Raw genomic sequence first — 20314 nt, forward strand, 5'->3', positions numbered from 1 at the left:
GGATTGCCAGACATGCCTGTAAAAATGACAACTGTCCCAGAGGGGCCTCACGAAGAGTGGGTTGTACCCCGTGAAAACCCTACCCCAAGAACTGAATGTGCCAGGGTTGGAACCGTAACATCCAACTTGTAAAACCTAGCAAAAGTGTGGGGTGAAACCCAACTTGCAGCTGCACAAATTTCCTGGGCTGAAACCCCCTTAAAGAGAGCCCAGGAAGCAGCAAGGCCCCTAGTGGAGTGCGCACGCAGACCAGCAGGAGGCGGAAGACCTTTGGTCGTGTAAGCCAGAGCAATAGCCTCCACAATCCAGTGGGAAAGCCGCTGTTTTGAGACTGGCTTGCCCACACATGGCTTAGCCCAGGACACAAACTGGTCACTCTGCCTAACACCCTGAGTCCTGTCCAGATAGGTCCTTAGTGCACGGACCGGACACAGCGTATGCAGACGCCGATGCTCCTCAGAGGAGTAAGGCGGTGGATAAAAAGCAACCAGCTCTATTGGGGAGAGAGACCCAACCACCTTTGGGATAAAGGCTGGGTTAGGCTGCATACTGATCCTCTCACCCCCTGGTGAAAAATGGGTGCAAGCCTCGTGCACAGACAGGGCATGAACCTCACCGACGCGCTTAGCCGAGGCCAAGGCCAGGAGCAGCGCTGTCTTAAGAGATACCACCTTTAAGTCCACCTGATCCAGTGGTTCAAAAGGTGGACCAGAAAGAGCATCCAGCACCGTGGGCAGGTCCCATGACGGCGTAAGAGACCTAGATACCGGCAATTTACGTCATGCACCTTTCATGAACTGACACACCAGAGGGTGTCGACCCACAGATTTACCATCAAAACCAACATGGCAAGCAGAGATTGCCGCCAGGTACACCTTGATGGTTGAGAAAGATTTTCCCTTCTCAATGAGGTCCTGCAGAAAGGATAAAATCACCCCCACAGAACACTGAAAAGGAAGGGCCTGGGACTCCGAGCACCAGCTCTCAAACACTTGCCACTTAAGCCCATACAACGTCCTAGTTGATGAGGCCCTAGCACATTGAATAGTCTCAATGACACTGTTTGGGAGTGCTGTTGAGTTCAGGTTAAACCACTCACAGGCCAGGCCCACAGAGCCAGCCTCTCTGGGTGAGGGTGAAATATTTCCCCTCGCGCCTGGGATAGCAGGTCCCTGCGTAATGGCAGCTGCCAAGGCGTGCCCACCAGAAGCTGGTAAATCTCCGCCATCCAGTGTTTCGCTGGCCAATGCGGAGCCACCAGGATCACGACCAGCCCCTTCTCCCTCACTCTGGCCAGAGTTGGAGAGATGAGAGCCACTGGGGGAAAAGCATACAGGAGAGTGTGCCAGTGCATCGATCCCCAGCGGAGCCACTCGGTCGTGCAGGGAGAAGAACAGCGGACACTGGGCATTCTCCACTGACGCGTAAAGTTCCACTGCCGCCCGTCCATACCGCAGCCAAATCTGCCTCACCACTTCTGGGTGAAGTCTCCAGTCTGCATATAGATGGATCCCCCTGGAGAGTAGGTCCGCCCCGCAATTCAGTACGCCTGGAACATGAGTCGCTCTCAGTGACTGAAAGTGTACATTGCTCCAGACTATCAGTCTGTGTGCCAGCGCATGCAACCGCAGAGATCTCAAGCCTCCCTTCCTGTTGATGTAGGCTACCACGGTGGAGTTGTCTGTCCTCACTAGGACATGGTGTCCGCAGCCAGGGGAGGAAATGTTTTAGAGCCAAATGAACAGCGATCAGCTCCAGACAGTTTATGTGGGTGAAGCGCATGTGAGGGCCCCACTTCCCGTTCACTGTCCTCCCTTCGTGTGTAGCACCCCAGCCTGTGAGAGAGGCATCTGTAGAGATCACCTTCCTGGCCGAAACAGTTCCCATGGTAGCCCCCTGGGTCAGAAACCCTGGACTCTTCCACTGGCGCAGAGCCAGTGAGCAGTCCACAGAAACCCTCACCCGTCGATGACCATCTCGGAGAGGATCTAGGCCGAGGGAGGCTACCCAACGCTGAGGCCCTCTCATGTACAGGCGTCCCAGGGGTATCACCACCACAGACGAGGCCATCAGGCCTAACAGCCTCTGACACTGTCCGAGTGTGACTGTGTTGCCCCTGTGAAACAGTGCAAGGCTTCCTTTCATTGCCACCACCCTGTCCTGAGACAGGAAAACTCTGCCTTGGAGAGAGTCCAAAGTCAGGCCTATGAAGGTGATGCACTGAGAAGGTGTCAACATGCTTTTTTCCATATTCAGGCGAAACCCCAAACTCACCAGATGTTCCCTGAGAACATCTGTATGGTGGGCCGCCTCTCGGGGTGTAGAGGCTGCAACAAGCCAGTCGTCTATGTAAGTGGCCACGCGGATGCCTCTCTCCCTGAGTGGGGCTACAGCTGCCTCTGTGCATTTCACAAACACTCTGGGACTCAATGACAGGCCGTACCACGGCAGCACCATGAACTCGTATGCTGTCCCTCGGAAGGCAAACCTGAGAAACTTCCAGTGTGGAAGATACACTGGAATGTGGAAATATGCATCCCTCAGGTCGACAGATGTGAACCAATCGCCTGCCCGCACGAAACGCAGCAGAGAGGCGTGTGTCAGCATCCTGAATTTGTATTTCCTTAAATAGTGGATCAGGGCTCTGAGGTCCAGGATGGCCCTCATCCCCTGCCCCCCCTTTTTTGGAACAAGGAAATACCTCGAGTAGAACCCACTGGGGGCCTCCTCGGGCGGGACAACTCTTATTGCTCCTTTCTCCCTCAGAGTGGAAATTTCCTCTAGGAGAATGTTTGCAAATTCTCCCTGAGCATGAGAAAAAAATCATCCCTTTGAAATGAGGTGGAACGGCTCTGAATTGAAGTCTGTAACCCTTCTGAACGGTTCTCAACACCCATTCTGACCGTGCCCGGGCGGTCTGCGTCACAGCCGCGGGGATGTTGGTGTCTTAACGTATCTTTTTTCTGCCTTTTTTTTTTTTTTTTTTTTTGTCATAGTCAACAGCGCCCTCGGCTCTCTGCCTGAATGCGCATTGGACTGTTTTATTACAGAGTGCAAGACAGAAGTGCTTGTGCAACACTGAGAATGCTGTCTGTGTTTGTTGGGCACTCGAACACGAACACTGGCCCAAGTGCTGCACTCTATGCGGTCCCGCAGAACCCGCTCTGGAACTGAGCTGGAGAAGGGCAGGGTGACCCGTTGGGGGGGGGGGGCAGGCTGGATCGGCCCTCCGCCTGGGAGAAGCGGTCAGGCCTGCCGCTTCTTCTTCCTCACCGTCGCGGTAGCGGGTTGAGGTGGTGGAGCGGCTTGCCGAGCATGGGGAGACTGCTTCCTAGCCCATGGGTTGCCGGCGCTTTTAGGGGCTGGAGGGGCTGCCTGTGTCTTGGACACCTTGGGGATCCGATAAGCAGGGGCCGGGTGAGAGACAGCCTGAGCATATGACTGATGCGAAGTGCCGGGAGTAACAGGTGGAGCCCTCCTCGGCAGGCAAAGTTTCAGCGCCTCATCATCTCTCTTTTTCTCCTCACATCTCTTCTGCATGGAGGCAACAGCCAAGCCGAAGAGCCCATGAGGGACGACTGGAGTGTCGAGGAGCTCCTCTTTCTCCTTAGTCGTGAGGTTGGTGAGCCCCAGCCAGCGCGCTCTCTCTTGCAGGACCATAAGACCCATGGCTCTTCCCGTGGCTTGGATAGCCACCTTGTGGAGGCGAAGGACGTGGTCCGTAATGACGCAGATTTCTTCCCACAGGGAGTTATCTGGTTTAGCCGTCATGTCCTCCTCTAATTCCGCCTGGTAGGCCGTCAGGATAGAGGAGGCGTTGAGAGCTCTGGTCGACAGAGCCGCCGCCTTATAACACTTGTCAGTGAGGCTGGACTGAAAGCGGTCTGTCTTGGAGGGAAAAGATGAAACCGAGGAGGACAGGGACGTCTTCGGGTGAAGGTGTGTCGCTACCAGCGGCTCAATGGGAGGTATTTGGCGGATGCCATTAGCCTCCATCCCCTCGCAATCCAACAGGGAGCTCCCCGAGATGGGGTGTTTCTCGCTGTATGGTTTAGCTTTCCACGTAGCCGCTATCTCATCAAGCAGCTCTGGGAAAATTGGCAGCACTTGTTTCCCCGTCTTCTTTGCTTTGGGCAGCTTCTTGCCATCAAAGCGAGACCTGACTTCTTCGGCTTGAACCGTGGGCCACAGGATGTTGAGCCTTACAGCGGCACGTTTGCACATGTCCTGCATGTCGAGATCCAGGGGAGAAGGCACCGAAGGGATTTCTCCCATCGCGGTGCCCGGCTTTGCAGCCCCGCCGGTGACGCTGAAGCTAGTTTCTTCTTCGTCACCATCTGATAACAGGAGTCGGCAGACTCTCCCTCCTCGTCATCAGCGTCTCGTCTCGGGTCGACACGGATAAGGCTCTCCCATCCCTCCTCTGACGGGTCTGCAGTCTGGGGAACTGCGTCTGCCCAACTCAGCCCGGGCGGCAGCGCTTCAGCCGCTCCACCCGACATATCCACCCCGCCTTGCGGCGAGGCTGTCTCCGACAGCAGTGGGTCCCCGCCAGACAAGCTAGCCTGGCGAGCTAGCCGTCAGCGGAGCAACTTGCGTGGGAAAGCAGCGCAGTGGATACAATCGTCCGTGGAGGACACAGCCGCCTGCGCGTGAGGTACACCCAGACATGCTGCACACACGGGGTGAGTGTCCCAGCTAGACATTTTATTGCCACAGGGGCAAAGCTTTGGGCTTTTCCCGTCTTCAGCGGGGTTGTTAGCCGTGGCCATGACTAGCATAGGGTTCAAGGGCGCTAGCTTTAGCTTGTGCAGCTACTGGTTGTGTTCAGGGAAATATGGCTATTTTCCTGGCTAGCGTGTGGTGAGGTATCGCTAACTGCTGTGGGTATTATTAGCGTGAGCAGTATAGTGGTATTGCTACCTACAGACGATGCTAACGCACCCGCTGTTAGCAGAAGTATCGCTACTTCGGCTGTGACAAGTATTTCTACTTTAACCGATAGCGTGGAATAGTATTTCTACTATTCTTCAGCTGTGAAGCAACCGTGTCGTGTGGGACCAAGCGCCTGGTGACCAAGTTTTCACTCGAATCAGTGGGCAGTTTAGCTAGGCACCTAGTTACACAGTTGTCATCAGGCTTCTTTGAGAAGCGAGAAGAGGTGTTTGAAAGGCGACTGAAGCTATGTCAGCCTATTATGTAGGGGGAGGGCGCTCCCTCCTGACATAGACGTCACTGATACCAGCCCCAAGGGCTGGTGTAGTGTAATCAAAGCTTCTGTCGGGATCACGCGGGGGCGTTCTCCCATAGTGAGACACGAAACGAATGCTATGAAAGAGAACTGCAAAACCTGAACTTTTGGTGGTTAATGCTAAAAGTGCTTTAAACAATACAAAAGCAAACAGGAGTAGTGACCCCTAATGGTCTCATTTGACCCTGTGTAAGAATAATGTCTTAGTGTTTTGAGTTTGGATTGTTTTCTTTTCACACCATCCTGGAGGAATAAACCACACAAACCCTGGAAACACAGTAAATTCCTACATCATCATAATGAGGTCCCCAAGTAATTCCAGCATTCCAGTGTCGACCGGACAAGCTGCTTCAAACGAAGGCCAAGGTCGAGGCCTTGGGGCTTCTGTAGCGGGCATAAATCAATATGCTAGTAAATTTAGAAAAATATGATAATATTTTCAAACCCATTTCCTGACTGATAAAGTGTTTGTTGTCAGGTTCTGCCCTGGAATATAATATTTATTTTGTGGTATTCATGGTTTGTCAAGAAGAGATGTAATACAAATATCTGTACAAAAAGAAGATTAAAATTAATCTATATAAATTTATAATTTGGTTTATGCATTTATATCTTTAGAAGTTTACATCACAAAAAAACTATTTCCTGTAATACAGGGAATTTATTTACTTATTGACTTACAGTTTATGAACAAATATTAACTCAGTTAAGGGAAAAAACTGCTTTTTAACAGTTAATTAAAAATAATTAATGGTTAGAAACCCTCATTAATCTGTTGAAGGGTTAACAGTGGAAATCATTTGGCCCTGTGGATCCTTTGTGCCCCATACAAAAGGCATTGCTGTTGTAATTGGTGACATATTGCTTTATTGCAATGAACATGTGTATTGTTTCCTAATGGTGCACACATCACCGAGCATTCTTCGGGAAACAATCTTCATTTAACTGATTTCTGAGCATGCTCAGTTTTGCTCGGGTGTGTCCCTGCTTACAATCTGACTAAGATGTAAGCATTCCTCTGATCAGGCACACAAACATGACATCACGTTACTTACTAAACCTCTGAGCTCAAACATCTGCTAGTGTCTTACACCTTCCACACAGTCACCACACCTTCAAGCCTGCACAACACTGCAGTGAGTGTGTGAATTATGTGTGTGTCCTGTATCTGTTGGAGGCCATCTCTAAATCTGCCCACATTGATCCAGGCTGAAAGAAGAGCCAAGGTGAATTCCTCTGTGGGGCTGATGCGTGGAGATAAAGACGACAGCCAAATGGAAAGTGTGAATTGTTCCCAGGCAATGACTACAATAGATGTGTTGTCTTTTCCCAACTTAATAATGGTCTACCTCACACTAGACTCATGATAATGCTGCTTGAAAGGGCCCACATCCCCTTAGATCATGTAAAAATAACTACTGGGTGAAATTCTATTAACACTTGGTGGATGCTTTTTTTAAACAACACTTGGATGAGTTGGTACCAGTCTGCTCAGGCATCACCTGCTCTCTCAACTCCATCTCTTTGGCCATATATTGTCGTTATACAAAGTCCGGGAAAGTCCCAGATTCTTCCTTGGAAAGACTCTCCCAGGTCAGATCCTTTAAAGGCCAACCAGGACTCCTTCCCAGTAATGGGGGTACATGTAATGGGTCAGTCTATGCATGCAACAACAACTGAAACCACAACACTTCACAGTCTCTATTAAAACACTGCATCAAGCAGTTGTGTTACCTTTGGACAGGATTCATTAAAAAAAGAAATCACTGAGCACAACAGTTTCAGGTCACAATGTTAAGTTGTTATTTTGCTGCTTCTTGAATTATTGACCCCCGGTGTACTCCACAGACAGGTCTGACCAGCCAAATAATGAAACAACTGAATTTAACTGCCTTTTGTGAAATTACTACCCAAAATATTATTTCCCAAAGGGTCAAAGCTGCAGCACTTAGTTGTTTGGTTTAATTGGTTAATTTTTTATTTTATTATTTGTTAAATTAGCACAATTATCATAGCTGGCTGGCTGGAAATCATTTTCTACCTAAATTAAAGCTGTGAATAAAATGAATCTTTCAAGGCTGTTAGATCAGATATATTCAGTGTTTGATGGTAGGCTGCTTTGAGACATGAGTGGAATCACAAAAAAACAGGATGAGAAACTAGGCTAAAGCTAATATTTGTGGACGAGTAAAGCCAGGTGAAACTGAGACTAAGACAGTGTCACAGCCAGAAATGAACATTTAGGTACAGAACGTACTAAGAGTGACTACACATTTTAGGAGAATGCTGCTAGAAACACCAATTTCCCTGCCTCGTTAAGTTTATGCAAATGGAAAAATCTGACAATTCAGAGGGTAGTTTTTCATCTTGCAGGAAACCATTCAGCAAACTGTGACTCCTTACCCTCTGAAGTAGCAACAAAGTCAGCATATGAGAGTAAAAAACTGCTCTAGTTTGCCAATAGTTTAGATGACGGATGGAAATCAGGAGACAGAACGTGGGGTCATGGGTCATGGAGTATTCCATTACCCAGATCACCAAGCCTCATTATTCACTGCACACCAGAGAGAGACACATATACAGATATACAATCATGTCCCAAATCAACAGAGCTATTACAGAAGCAGCTCCAGGGGAACGACCCTCCCCTGTTCAGACCAACGACAGATGCCTGACATTCACAAAACTTCTGTAGCAAATTAGACCATTTCTGTCCCAACGAAGACCAGAACCTGGTCACCTGCACTGTGGGACATCTTAAGCATACTAAGCAAGCACATCACAAACTCTCTGGCTTCTCTAAAAAAATCTGTTGAAGTGATGTAAGATCTGGACAGTAATGCGGTCCAGCGTAAGGATGCAAGAACAATGAAGCCAACGGAGAAAACCTGCTATACCATGAATGGTCACTTAAGGCTCGTACCAAAAGTGAGTCAATCATAGACCCAGCTGTGAGTTTGACAAACTCAAGCGATGTTAAAAAGGTAATAGTCAAATCTGTCAAATAACGTATGTGTGATGTCACATACGATTTAGACATCTTTATGTTCTGTGCTATGATGGATGGTTTTTGACCCTGCTTTTTAATATGGCCAGTTGAAAAGAGCAGAAAACCTTTTACACATAGTCCTACGCCCACGCTAGTTTCCTTACATTTCTAAAGTGCACTCAAGGAGTCGACAGAGTAGCAGACCTTCATCATATCAGGAAGGGCATAACTGGCAAATAACCAGGTTTAATAACAGCATGTCTTCCTCTAATGTCCCTGCAAGCATTCACAGGGTTTTCCCACACACCTTCCTACCAAAATACTTCACAGAAAAACATAATCCACAGCTGTGGCAGTGGCTGAACAGGTCATAACATGAATACTGTGCTTACACACCTCCGAATCTGGCTGCTGCTCTGCGTCTGGATGGCGACACCAGCTCCTTGACGATCTGTAGGACCTGCATGCTCACAGGAAGGCAGGGGTCGTGGCGGTCGGAGGTGCCACAGCACAGTGGCAGCCCATTCTTGCCCTTTTGCCCTCCACAACCTCATGCCTCCTTAGCTCCACCTCAGGACTCATCTTCTGATCCACACCATCATGTCTCCCAAAATCCCGCAAGGAAAACACTACATTTCTATCAAAGGTACTCGTAAGAGAGAGCGATCTCCAGGTTTCAAGACATGCTGACAAACTCCAGCACCCAGATGTTCACAGGTACTTTTCAGCAGTATTTTCCTATGAAGCAGCCGATGGCACAGGTCTCCAGGCACAGATGTTGAGTAGCAGAGAACACACACAAACACGAATCTGACGCTTCACCTGTTTTGAATGCTGCCTCAGGTCCGCATGAAAGAGCGTATAAATCTCCACTCAACTACTGGCAGCGGCTGAAAGTAGCAGTGGATGTTCCTTGGCTGCACACACTCTCAGACTGAGTGTGCTCATCAAGCGTGTGATGTCTCTGTGCGGTTTCGCTCAGCTGGAGTGCTCTCACACACTCCTGTTTTTGCAGGTTGGCAGCCGGAGAACAGCACAGAGCTCTGATTTGTCTTTTAGTTCCTATTTTCTGCCGTTTTCTTCTTCTGTAGCTCCAGCAGTCCAGACAAACCACATGGTTGCTGTGGATCAATAGATGCTTCTGAACTGTCCAACTCATCTCATCTCATTTTCGGACTCTTTTTCCCCTCCCATCCATCTCTTTCTCTCCCCATCGCCCTCGCCTCCTTCAGCCCTGCACACGCTGGCTGCCTCGCTCACTGTCCTCTCTTCACATCCTTTAAATTCAAATTAATGAGCGCTTCTACTCACTCACCCACAGCATCTCCCTTCCTCTCTCCTCCCTCCGCCTTCCCTCCCCTTTCTCATTGTGCCGCTTTCTGTCTTTGTCACCCTCCCACCCTCTTTTTTCTCCCCTCGTGTACATGTAGTGTGAAGCTGTAAAACATGAGCAGAATGTAGAGGTAAGGAGATGTGTCTTTATGTGGATGTACAGTGGTGATTTGCAGCCAGCAATGTCCATGACACCGTCTTCCAGGAGCAAACTATCAATGACAATCAGGCAGTAACATCACATACTGTATGAGGGAGCAACATATCGACAACTTCATCTTGCTCTGGAAAGAGTCTTGATGCTAAATATATATACTTGTGACACCGGTGTCTTTAAGTTTGCACAAAACATCAGTGTACTTGAATTCATCTGCTGATGATGCAATGACTGTGGAGTTCCTCAGGCATATATCATAGGTGCTGTCATTTTTTTCCACACATGACATCCTCTGGCCTTTTAAGGGTTCTATAATTGTGTAATTGTAGCTTCTTGCTTTGGGTTTTATAAATGACATATCACCTGCATCAATCACACTAGTTGGACCTTTTGGCTCTGCTGGAGAGAGATGAGTCCTGACATGGGGTTCTTGCAATCAAAACCCATCTTTGCTGCAAGAAATGTGTTTTCTTTTCTTTATTTATATCCTGGCCTTCCCACTCTCTTGTGTACAAACAGCAAAAGGTAAAATATCCTCCTGTCGGGTGAAATGACAGATCCTTTCCAGAAATCCTGACATTCAGGGCTTAATTATATTAAATCGTCTGATAAGATGGGAACTTTTTCCAACGTGCCTGTAAGACCCATTCCTTCATGAGATTACAGTTCATTATATCCAGCATGTGTTATTACAGTATACATAATAGTGTCTAGTAACTCTCCACCTCTCTTGTTAGCTGTAAGTACAGCCTCCCTCTCATCTCTCCAGTTTTTTTCTTCCATTATTCCATCTCTAATTAATCCACATACTCTCTCCTCCCTGTTCCTCTTTCTAACTGCATCATGTCACTATAATAAGTCCATTTATACCTCCAGTTGGTGGAGCCTCTCTCGTGATGTCCACTGGGGTCAGACTGATGCCAATTTTTCAAATCTACTGACGTCTGCATTTTATTTAAACTGATATTTATAGTGATTTGTAGAAACATCACATGATGTTTCTTTATCTAGGATAAAATCTCCCAAAGACACTAATGAACACGGGCATGACTAATACGAGCTTTGTGATATTAAAATGCTAGTTCAGGGGTTTTCCCAGTGAGTATTTTTTACTGTCTCTAGGCAGATCCTGAACTCTAATGACAATGCTGATACTACAAACTAAAATAATCCAAAAAAATACATTATTATATTATATATGAAATCGTATTTTTTGTAAAGACAATGTATAAATTTGTGAAAAATTAAGAAAAAGTGACCTCAATAAAATCAGAAAGAACATTTTACAGCAGCTCTGGTGGTGAGTAATGTTCTCTTATGTCTATGTGAAACGATGACTGACCTTGAACAGTGATGCCTCACACACCCTCAAGGCACATGAACACTATCGATGTTCGCAACCATACAGATAGGACTACATGCACACCATTACATCACACACACACACACTCAGATAAGATGGGAAATTTTGGGGAAAAAAGTGCACCTCTCCAAGGACAGTGCAGCATGCAGGGGGGAGAGGCAGCAGCACCAGCAGCACCATGTTCATTGCTGACACTAATGGAGCCAATACAAAACACTTCAAATCAAACACTCACTCGGTCTTCTCTAATGACATACACCATCATCACCCACAAGCAGTGCTACACACTAAAGCATGCCCGTGTCATTGTGATAAAGCGCGTCTTTATTTGTTAGTGTCGATCCTCAGACACCGAGTCAGAAAGTCCAATTATTGCATTGCTGGACTGACTCTGTGGCTGCTGTTGCTATGCCTTAGACCTGCTGTTGCTAGGCTGTGACCCCACCACAGGAAGAGAAACTGTGACCTTTTACAAACACGATTGTGACCACTGTCCAGTAACTACAGCCACTGGCTTACACCTTACAAACACTTTGTTATATCTGTAAAATATAGAGCCTGAGCAGTACTGGTTGTGAATTAAACCAAAAAGCAGTATTAAAACATGTTATGTTATATTGCCGACAAGTAGGATGCCGCTATGGCTTCTTAAAATCAAGTCACCCATGAAGTCAGTATCTTTGGACTCCAGAGGATCTGAGGATTTAAACTACTGTATTTGAATGTGCTGGATGATGGTGGATGTGTGGGCTGAAGTTTATCTTAGTGAAAGAGCACTCCTTTTACTAAATCTTTTTCCAGATCATCCACCACCCCTTTCACATCCCAAAAACACAGAGGTTATAACCATGATGCAGGCCTCACAGATCTAAAGTTCTGGCTGTTTCTGGTTGTTTGGACTGTTCTTTGGTCTCTGGTTGGTGAACTCAAGTTTTCTCCATGGTTACAAACCTGCTGCAGAAATCTCTTAAAACTGTGCATTGCCAAATATGGAGCTTCATCACCTTTTGAGCCTTTAGAAGAAAGAAACTTCCCAAGAATCAATATGCAATACTTGAAAAGTTCTTCAGTCTTCACCTCTGCGTTTCAATGGTCAACCATGTGAGGTAAAAAGAAAGGTAGATGGCAGACATAAACAGTGCGAGGTGTCAGGCACCTACAGAGATATGGATTAGGAGAGCAGAAAGGTATTGATGGAGCCAATAGGTCCGGGCATGCAGGGCCCTCACACAAGCACCGGATCAATAGGCCCTCCACAAGGCTGCCTTAACACTCACTTGATTGAGAATGGAGAGATAGTGTAGGTCTGGTCAAGTCTCACTGATACATGGCCTCTTAAATCTACAGGCCAGATAACAGCTCTGCCAAGTGGCAGCCTTCTTCAGTCAAACTGGCAACTGTGACGATGTCAATGCTGGGATTGGGTAGTTGATCTTGGATGTCAGAGAGAGGAGAGAGTGCACAAGATTTGAAAAACGCAACAATTGTGTGGAAAAGGCAGAATCTGAAACATTGCTTAAAAATGTGCTTGCTCTTATTCAGCCTCTGAAACATTACTTTTAGCTGTCAAGTCTTGGCCAATGAGGTGGAAGAAGATCTCTGAGAAGAGCTGACCCAAAAGCACAGACTTTATCCTCCTGTAGAAATTGACAAGCTAATGCAAAAGCAAATGTCATGGTTACCTCTTTTGTTGATTATTGGCTGTTAACCTTGAGTGTGTGTGTGTGTAAGCTTTGCACAGTTTTGCCCCCAGCTCTGACTACAACACATAATGGGTGAAGAACTTACAAAGGACAGCGTTAGACAGTGAAACAAAAGCCAGAGTTTTGGCACATGACATGAAACAGTAGGTTAAGTATTACCCAGAAAAAGATGAGAAAGAGAATCAGGCTGTGAAAGGGAAATAAATGTCTGCACTTATTACAAAGTAAACTAAACTTTCTACATATTGTAGAAAGTCAGAAAAGCTTTTTAACTCAATACCATCTTTGTCTCACTCTAAACTCTTGTGTCAGATAATGACGGCTACACTGCTGCCACTTTTCAGCCCCCATGTCTGAGCCTCTGTGCACTGCAAGAAAGTGGCAACTCTGATTTCACACAGCACTCATCTCTATAATGCTCTCCATCTACCTCTCCAAAAGGGTTTGTTTTGGGTCAGTGGTGGCTGGCAGAGGCACGGGCACACAAACAAATCGCAGCGCTGCGAACACACACACGCCTCTGTTGTCCTAATGGCAGCATTCTGTTGGAGGGGTGATTGAATTAGGCTGGGTGCTGATTGCTTGGCACATTGATTAATGCTGCCTGCTGCGCTTCAGTGCGTCATGGCGCTCGAAGGTCTTGCTGCTGAATACCAATGAGACGGAGCGGACGGCAAACAATATGAACACGACCAACTCATCAAGCTGCATGTTGGCTTGTAAAATAGTTCATACTCAAACTTAGTTGTTATGTAGGGAGAGATCAATAGCTCAAGATGTTTTAACTCTCTAGTCACTAACTTTAATTCTTATTTCCTGCTGGACAGGAAAGCTGCTGGAAATGAGGCTGAATCAGAAAAGAACCTCAGCTTGCAAAAGTAGCTAATGTTAGCTTGCTTCAGTAAAAAACAGCATCTAATTTATCTGACTTCTGCAGATGATCTTCTAACCATGTAAACACAAAACAAAAACTTTGCTTGCTTGCTCATTATTAAGCAATTTCCCCTGGGGATTAATAAAGTATTTCTAATTCTGATTCTGATTCTGATTATGTTACTAGCTGAATACCATCTAAGGTGACAGGATAGTTGGTTATCTTGCGGTATACTTGCTAACATGATCCATGGAACAAAATTATTAACACTGGTATTATGGCCATTAGTGCGGATTTTAATCAGCAACAAATGATGTAGATTTACAAAGCTAATGTGCACAATGATTGGCTTAGCTGGCTGTAACTTAACTACACTGTTTTAGCTTCATGATATATACATGCTACTCAGGTAAGCAATGTAATGAAAAGCTTTAAAAATGTTACTTGACAAACACTACACATGTAAACAAGTGTGCTAAAGAATCATCAGACTAAAATAGGTTTTTTACTTACACCTCCAACAGACATGTAGCAGCATTGTCCCTCTGGAGACATGTTTCTGTCCACTCAACAAACGGAGCTCAGTAGCAGTAAGCTGAGGCGTCACATAGTATTTCAAAAAGTTTTTTTCCCCACACTTAAAGCAACTAAAAAATAAAGCAACTAAAAAATAAAGCATGAGCCAGCAGTCATGAGCAGTCAAAAACACCGAACATCACCATTGCCCTCCTCGGAGACAACAACACACATAGTTTTGAGTCAGCACTTTAAAGACAATTTAATGTCTGTAGATGGATGGGTGGAGGCAGGCGGGGGGGATTCCCCAGAATGCCTTCTGCTCTCTGACTCTCTCACTTCCTTTCCTCTCTCTCCTTCCTCTGTTGGCCTGGCATTGTGCCACAGTGAGCAAGGGAATGGGAACGAACGGGAAAGAAAACAGGCTGGAACAACATTACCGCTCTGCTTCGCACTTCCCGTTTGCCCTCCTCGTATCATTTCCTGCTTGGAGTGTGCAGCTTTTTGTCCAATCAGACTTTAGCCAGAATTCTAGTGTCCTTCATGGCTTCTAATTTTCCAGCAGCACCTGCCCAGCTTTATGGGGTAGTCATGTCAGAATAATTACATGCATTTAAACAAAGTGCATCAGAGCAGAGTTGGACAGTCTGGTTGTGTGTTTTGTTTGCTCTGAACCACAATGGTTTGGTTTAATTTGCTGCATTTTTGTATGTGGTTTTGTTTGGCTTTGCACTGCCCCATAAAGTGCAAACCAACACTTGTACACACCACTAACACGACTCAGAAGTGGTATTCCCTTGTGACATCAGAAATGAATCAAGTTCCAGTCCATAATGGAATGTTGTCCTCTGTACTTTAGCTTAATAGCTTAATGTTGTCTGTTTGTGCAAATCAGCCAAACATCTGCCCTATTTTTGTCCTGTAAATACAGGTCACCACTGAGACAATCATGGCTTCCGAGTTGTTCTAATGTTTTGTTTTTTTATAGAACTGTACTAGTGCCAACACTCAATTAAGTGGCAATGTTTAACACTAAATGGCACATCAAACATGATGCCTTCAAGGCCATTTGAAAAAGGTTTCATGCTATCTAGGTCTGAAGACTTCAAATATACTTTTAACCAAATCCTAATATGTCAGAAAACCAATACATCAGCATAAAGCTTGTTCCATACTCCACGAGAACAGAGAACTCGTGTGTGCATATGGCCCTCCCACGCAGCGCACGTCACACACATTGACTGTCTGCAATAATACATCCCGTCTCCAGGTGTTTGATGTGCGCGTCAAGCCGCTGTAACGCAGTGATCCAATACTGGGATTAATTTTTATCGCCACCTTTTGGACAGACACTCTCCTCTGTGTGCCGTGTTTCTCCTTCCAGGAGCTGTTTGCCAGCTGCTCATCTAAACTGTCCATTGTCCACCCTAACCCTTCCTCCTTCTGTCTGTGTGTTCGGCACCTGAAGAAGCTCTTGCGCTTCACCACATTCATCATGCCCACTAAATTCCGACTAATCACAGAATTGTTCTCGCACACCACTGAGAGAAAAAGTTCTGCCCTGACCATGTGTCCGTGAGAGCTGCAGAACAGGCGCTCCGAGAGAAAAATGACGTCATTTTGTGGGCGTAACGTCGGCAGCGAGGAGCGAGTTCTCTGTTCTCGTGGAGTATGGATCCAGCTTAACTCTGAGAGCTAACCTCTCCCAGGCCTGCATGGCCCACCTCTCAGTGCTTCATTAGCTTCCACAGCCAAGAGCTGTGTGCAACTGCATTACTGTGTGTTGTTTACGTAAACAATACTACACATGCACATAAATAAACAGCATCAGAGGACTGGGGGTCGAGCAGAGGGGGGTGGATAGCTGAAGATCTAATGCAACTCACTGCGTCACCAGCGTGGGAGTCTACAGACATTACCCTCTATGCTCCCTGCTTGCCTTCTCTGGGTGGGTCTCTCTCTCACACACACACACACACACACACAAAGTCAATCATACATCACACAGCCGATCAGGTGTATCCTACTTGACATTGGTCGATAGGGTGTGTGTCATTTATCACAGGTCGACAGGCGGTGAGATGTTTGTCACTGAGTGTGGTGTGTGAGTGTGTGTCTTTTCGGGTTACTGTAAAAAAGCTGGTTAGAATATTGTTAGGGGACTGCAACAGGTTTCTATAGCACTGAAGAAGGTAGAAGGTATCCTGTTAGTCACAACATTTAACTGATCATTTGAAAGTCTGTGTGGCCTCATCCAAAACTGGTCATAGTTGTGTCAGCTTGTGAACCAAATAGTTGATGTAATTATAGTCTAAGTAGGTCATGGAATGTGAAACAGTAATACAACAGGTTTAGCACCTAGACGTCTATTTTAGGTGTGTATCGGCCACCTGACTCATATATGCTATTGTTAACAAGACTCCATTAAAGGTTATTTATGTTACAATTTGAAGAAATGTAGTAATTAAATTATTGTTTGTATGTAAACTTAGCATTGTAGCTAAGTTACGGCAAGCTGGCCAAGCTTAACTTGCTCGTATCGCTTAAAAATTACAAGCCAAGACTGATTTACACATACATTGAACAATTACAATAACTGTAATCTTGCACTTCATGCTAGCTTAAATTTTTCCATAGCATTAGGAACTCAGTCAGTATCTACATTATAACTGGATGGCATGGGAACAAAAAATCTAAGAGTAGTAGTAGACTTTGTATCATTTCCCAAAGGAGTAAAAAGCCACTACACAATTTTCTTCATCGCACAAAATCCCTTCTGTCTGATGTCCGTACATTAAGTATTGATGGACTGAAACTTCCAGAGCAGGGAGGGACAGCATTGTTGCTCGGCTCACCATGGCAACTGAATGCAGCAAAATAATTTCAGACTGTGTCTGTGGAAGCACAAAGCCAAACAAGACAGCGAAGGAGCCGTTTGTGTGGGCTGGTATGGAAATGTCCTGGTGCAATTATCTGGTTTAAATAATACATTATTAATCCAGAAAGTTTCTATATCTGCTTGAAGTTGGAGCTGGCTTCTGTTCTTCATTAATCTTTGTCTTGTCATGAAAAAGTTTGTGGTTTAACCATTTTATTTATTTATATATTGAGTGAAAGAAGTTTAAATATTTGAAGGCTGAATATTTAGACACAGCTACAGCAACAGAAGCTGTAGTGAGTCACAGCTTTCAGTATCTTATAAATCTCACATCTTTTTATTTTATGGCTTCTTAATATCATTTCATCTGTGTGCCGTTTTCTCCATTCCTTATATGATTTCCAGAAGAAATAAAAAGCAAATACAGGCATTTTTTTTAAATCTCAGCTGAGCTGGAAAACCTGATAAAAATGAGGCTGTTGTCCAGAAGCAGTGCAATAACCAGGTGGAGGTGAAACTCTGACACATCTGGACTTAATGGCAGCATCATTTATCTCTACCTTCCACCCCCAAGTGGACACTCAAGGAACTGCAGTTGATTCTATTCAGTGTTGGACTTTTTGCTTTCTGATGGACCATCCTAGGAAATTTAGCTTCCCACTTAGCATAAAAACTATAGAGATGTATGCTTATTTCTGCGATAGAGTGGGACATGAATGTTAGAGGTCTTTGACTGACTCTGGAGCCAGCCCCAAGGTGGCCACTGTGGTACTTGGTTTAAATTCTCAGCCCCTGAGGTTGTGTGGAGGTGACTAAAAAAGCTGTTAATACATTTTGATGTGAGACACAGGTTTAATGTTTGTATGTATGTGATCTGGCGCGTGTGTTTGTGTGTCTTAGCAACACTGTGGCAGTTTCAATATGTACACGCTGATGCCCTGAGGACAGGGTCTGTGGATCCATTTCCTCCTGCTGCCCTGTTTACTGGGAGATGTAATCATATTCCAGCAAGGTTTCCTTCCTGTAAACCCCCCCTCCTCTAACACACACACACCTCTGTCATCACAAACATGACATCTGAGCATCATTCACCACCGCAGAAGAGGTAGAAAAATGCAGGATGGTGGAAGAACAGCATTCCAAAACAAATAAGATCACACACACAGCTTCCAACTTTCAGTTATCAGAGAACACTAGCCTTCACAACTAGCCTTCATTTTACAATCAGTACTAATCTTCCAGGAATCTAATCTACAGGAAGGACTTGGCCCGGGTGTTGAAGACAGCACAGGGGATTGTGGGGAGTCCTCTCCCACAGCTGGACTCCATGTACGACAGCCGGATTCAAAGTATAGCTGCAGACCCCACCCACCCAGGGCACAAACTGTTGGTAACGCTTTCCCCTGGAAAGAGGTACAGGAGCATCAGAACGCACACCAACAGACTGAGACACAGCTTCTTCCCCTGTGAAATCCATCACCCCACTGTCCCATACACATCCCACCCACCCAAAGATTGAGCAATAAGACTGTACTTTTGAACATTAATATGCTGCAATATATTCATACACATAGCTGCTAAACCAAATTTCATTGTGCCTTGCATAATGACAATACAGATTGTTGATTAAGTTCAAATTCCCAGCATGCTCTATCACAAATCCTTTGAGCAGAAAAAGCAGAGATACTTAATAAACTCATCTAACCTGTGTAACAACAATAAACCTCTTTCCCCACATGCTTTCAGAACAAACAAATACCAGTATTTCTAGTAATGAGGCACTCTGAGTCATTTTGTGGGCAGAGAGGCTCTGGCTCTGTGGAGTAAAGAGGACACATTTCACAACAGAAGACATGTCATCATCACTACAGGCCTCAAGAGTTTAACAGTAAGAAAAACACAAGAACAAACACTGTGTTTAAATGCCATCAGAAATGTGGTTATCAACCGAACAAACAAAAACAAAGCAACAACTGTGGCAGGCAGGACTCAGCAAACATGAGACTGCAGAGATACACCAGATGTTTACAGACACACTGTGAGGGACGTAGTTCTGTTACACTTACACAAATTTCCCACATTTGTAGGAGCTCTTTTAGGGCCTTTTCCAGGGTTAGGTGGATCCTACACCACAATGAAAACACATGCTGAGCAGGCTGATTTGTGGGTGGTTTCTGTGTCTAATTGTGCCACCTCACAGCATCTCAAGTGGGAAACCACCCATAGAAACTTTATTTTTAGATCTGGTGAGTTTAGAGGTGAAAAAGTCTCTGTCTTTCTTATGTCTCAGGTAAAAAGTCCACCTGATTGTTTTGTTGCGAAACTCAGAATTGAGTTGTATTTGTGTTGGACTCATGTATTCCTCCTCTCCCTCCAGATTCAACACATTCTATTTTCATACTGAACACCCGCTAAGAGCTATCTGGAATATAGATGGATAATGACAAGCACTGCGGGGAGACATTACAGTTGTCAGCTGACATCTACCAACACCATTAACATCATGGTGGGGACTGATGCCAGTTTTTGCAACAGAACTTCTCTCTGACCATCTAAGCGTCAATGGAGCAGCTTCCAGGTGTCAACCTGTGAAATACCCTCTACACTCAGCGGAATTTTCATAAAAACTGCAGATCTAGCAGGACAATTGAGTGAAAAGACCTTTTTTTCCCCTCTGTGTGCTCTGCAATACAACTAAATACACGTTAGTCCAGCAGATGGAGGCCAGATGAGGCTTTGAGAGGAAGATAATTATCCTGCACCACACCCAGACACACTGTGTGCCCAGCACGCCACCCAATGACATCAGTCTTACTCTGACAGGGAGAGATGAAGGTGTGTGTGTGTGTCTAGGTGAAGGACAGGTGAAGAGATTGAAGCCAACTGTCCATGCCTGCTCTCAAGTCCTCCTACATGTGAGTCCAACGCGTGACCTGCATCACATCTGAAGGCTTTTTTTAAAGAAATAAAACTGCAGTGAAGGAGTGAAAACATCTGTAGTGAAATTTTATGGATCATATTTCCTCTCTCCCTGTGTTTATTTCTAAGGCTCACACATAAAGCTGCTGCTGCTGCTGACAGAAACTCAAAGACTGAGTCTTTGCAGGGCCATTATCATCCTTTAACTAACTGCTGTTTATACAACACCAATAAAACCTTACATAGTGTGTCTGTTCCTCATTTGTCGCCAATCTTCCTCACCTCTTATGCCCTGGATTCATTTCCTACAGCAGTGCAGGTCTGGGAGTTAC

At 45.6% G+C, this 20314-nt stretch overlaps 1 protein-coding gene across 2 annotated transcripts in view; it reads right to left on the reverse strand.

The window, feature by feature from the left end:
• The window catches only part of usp6nl (USP6 N-terminal like), a 55317-nt gene that overhangs the window by 25865 nt on the left and 9138 nt on the right, over positions 1–20314 (reverse strand). Inside the window, exon 1 of one of the 2 annotated variants that reach the window (XM_028399162.1) lies at positions 14183–14290. The exons of the other annotated variant lie outside the window; for it this stretch is intronic. Within the exon in view, the coding sequence (XP_028254963.1) occupies positions 14183–14207 (25 nt within the window). The 5' untranslated portion in view covers positions 14208–14290. Of the gene's footprint in view, positions 1–14182; positions 14291–20314 lie in introns of those variants that run through there. 2 annotated transcript variants of the gene reach the window in all.

Source organism: Parambassis ranga, chromosome 2, assembly GCF_900634625.1.
Source record: "Parambassis ranga chromosome 2, fParRan2.1, whole genome shotgun sequence".
Taxonomy (NCBI): domain Eukaryota; kingdom Metazoa; phylum Chordata; class Actinopteri; family Ambassidae; genus Parambassis; species Parambassis ranga.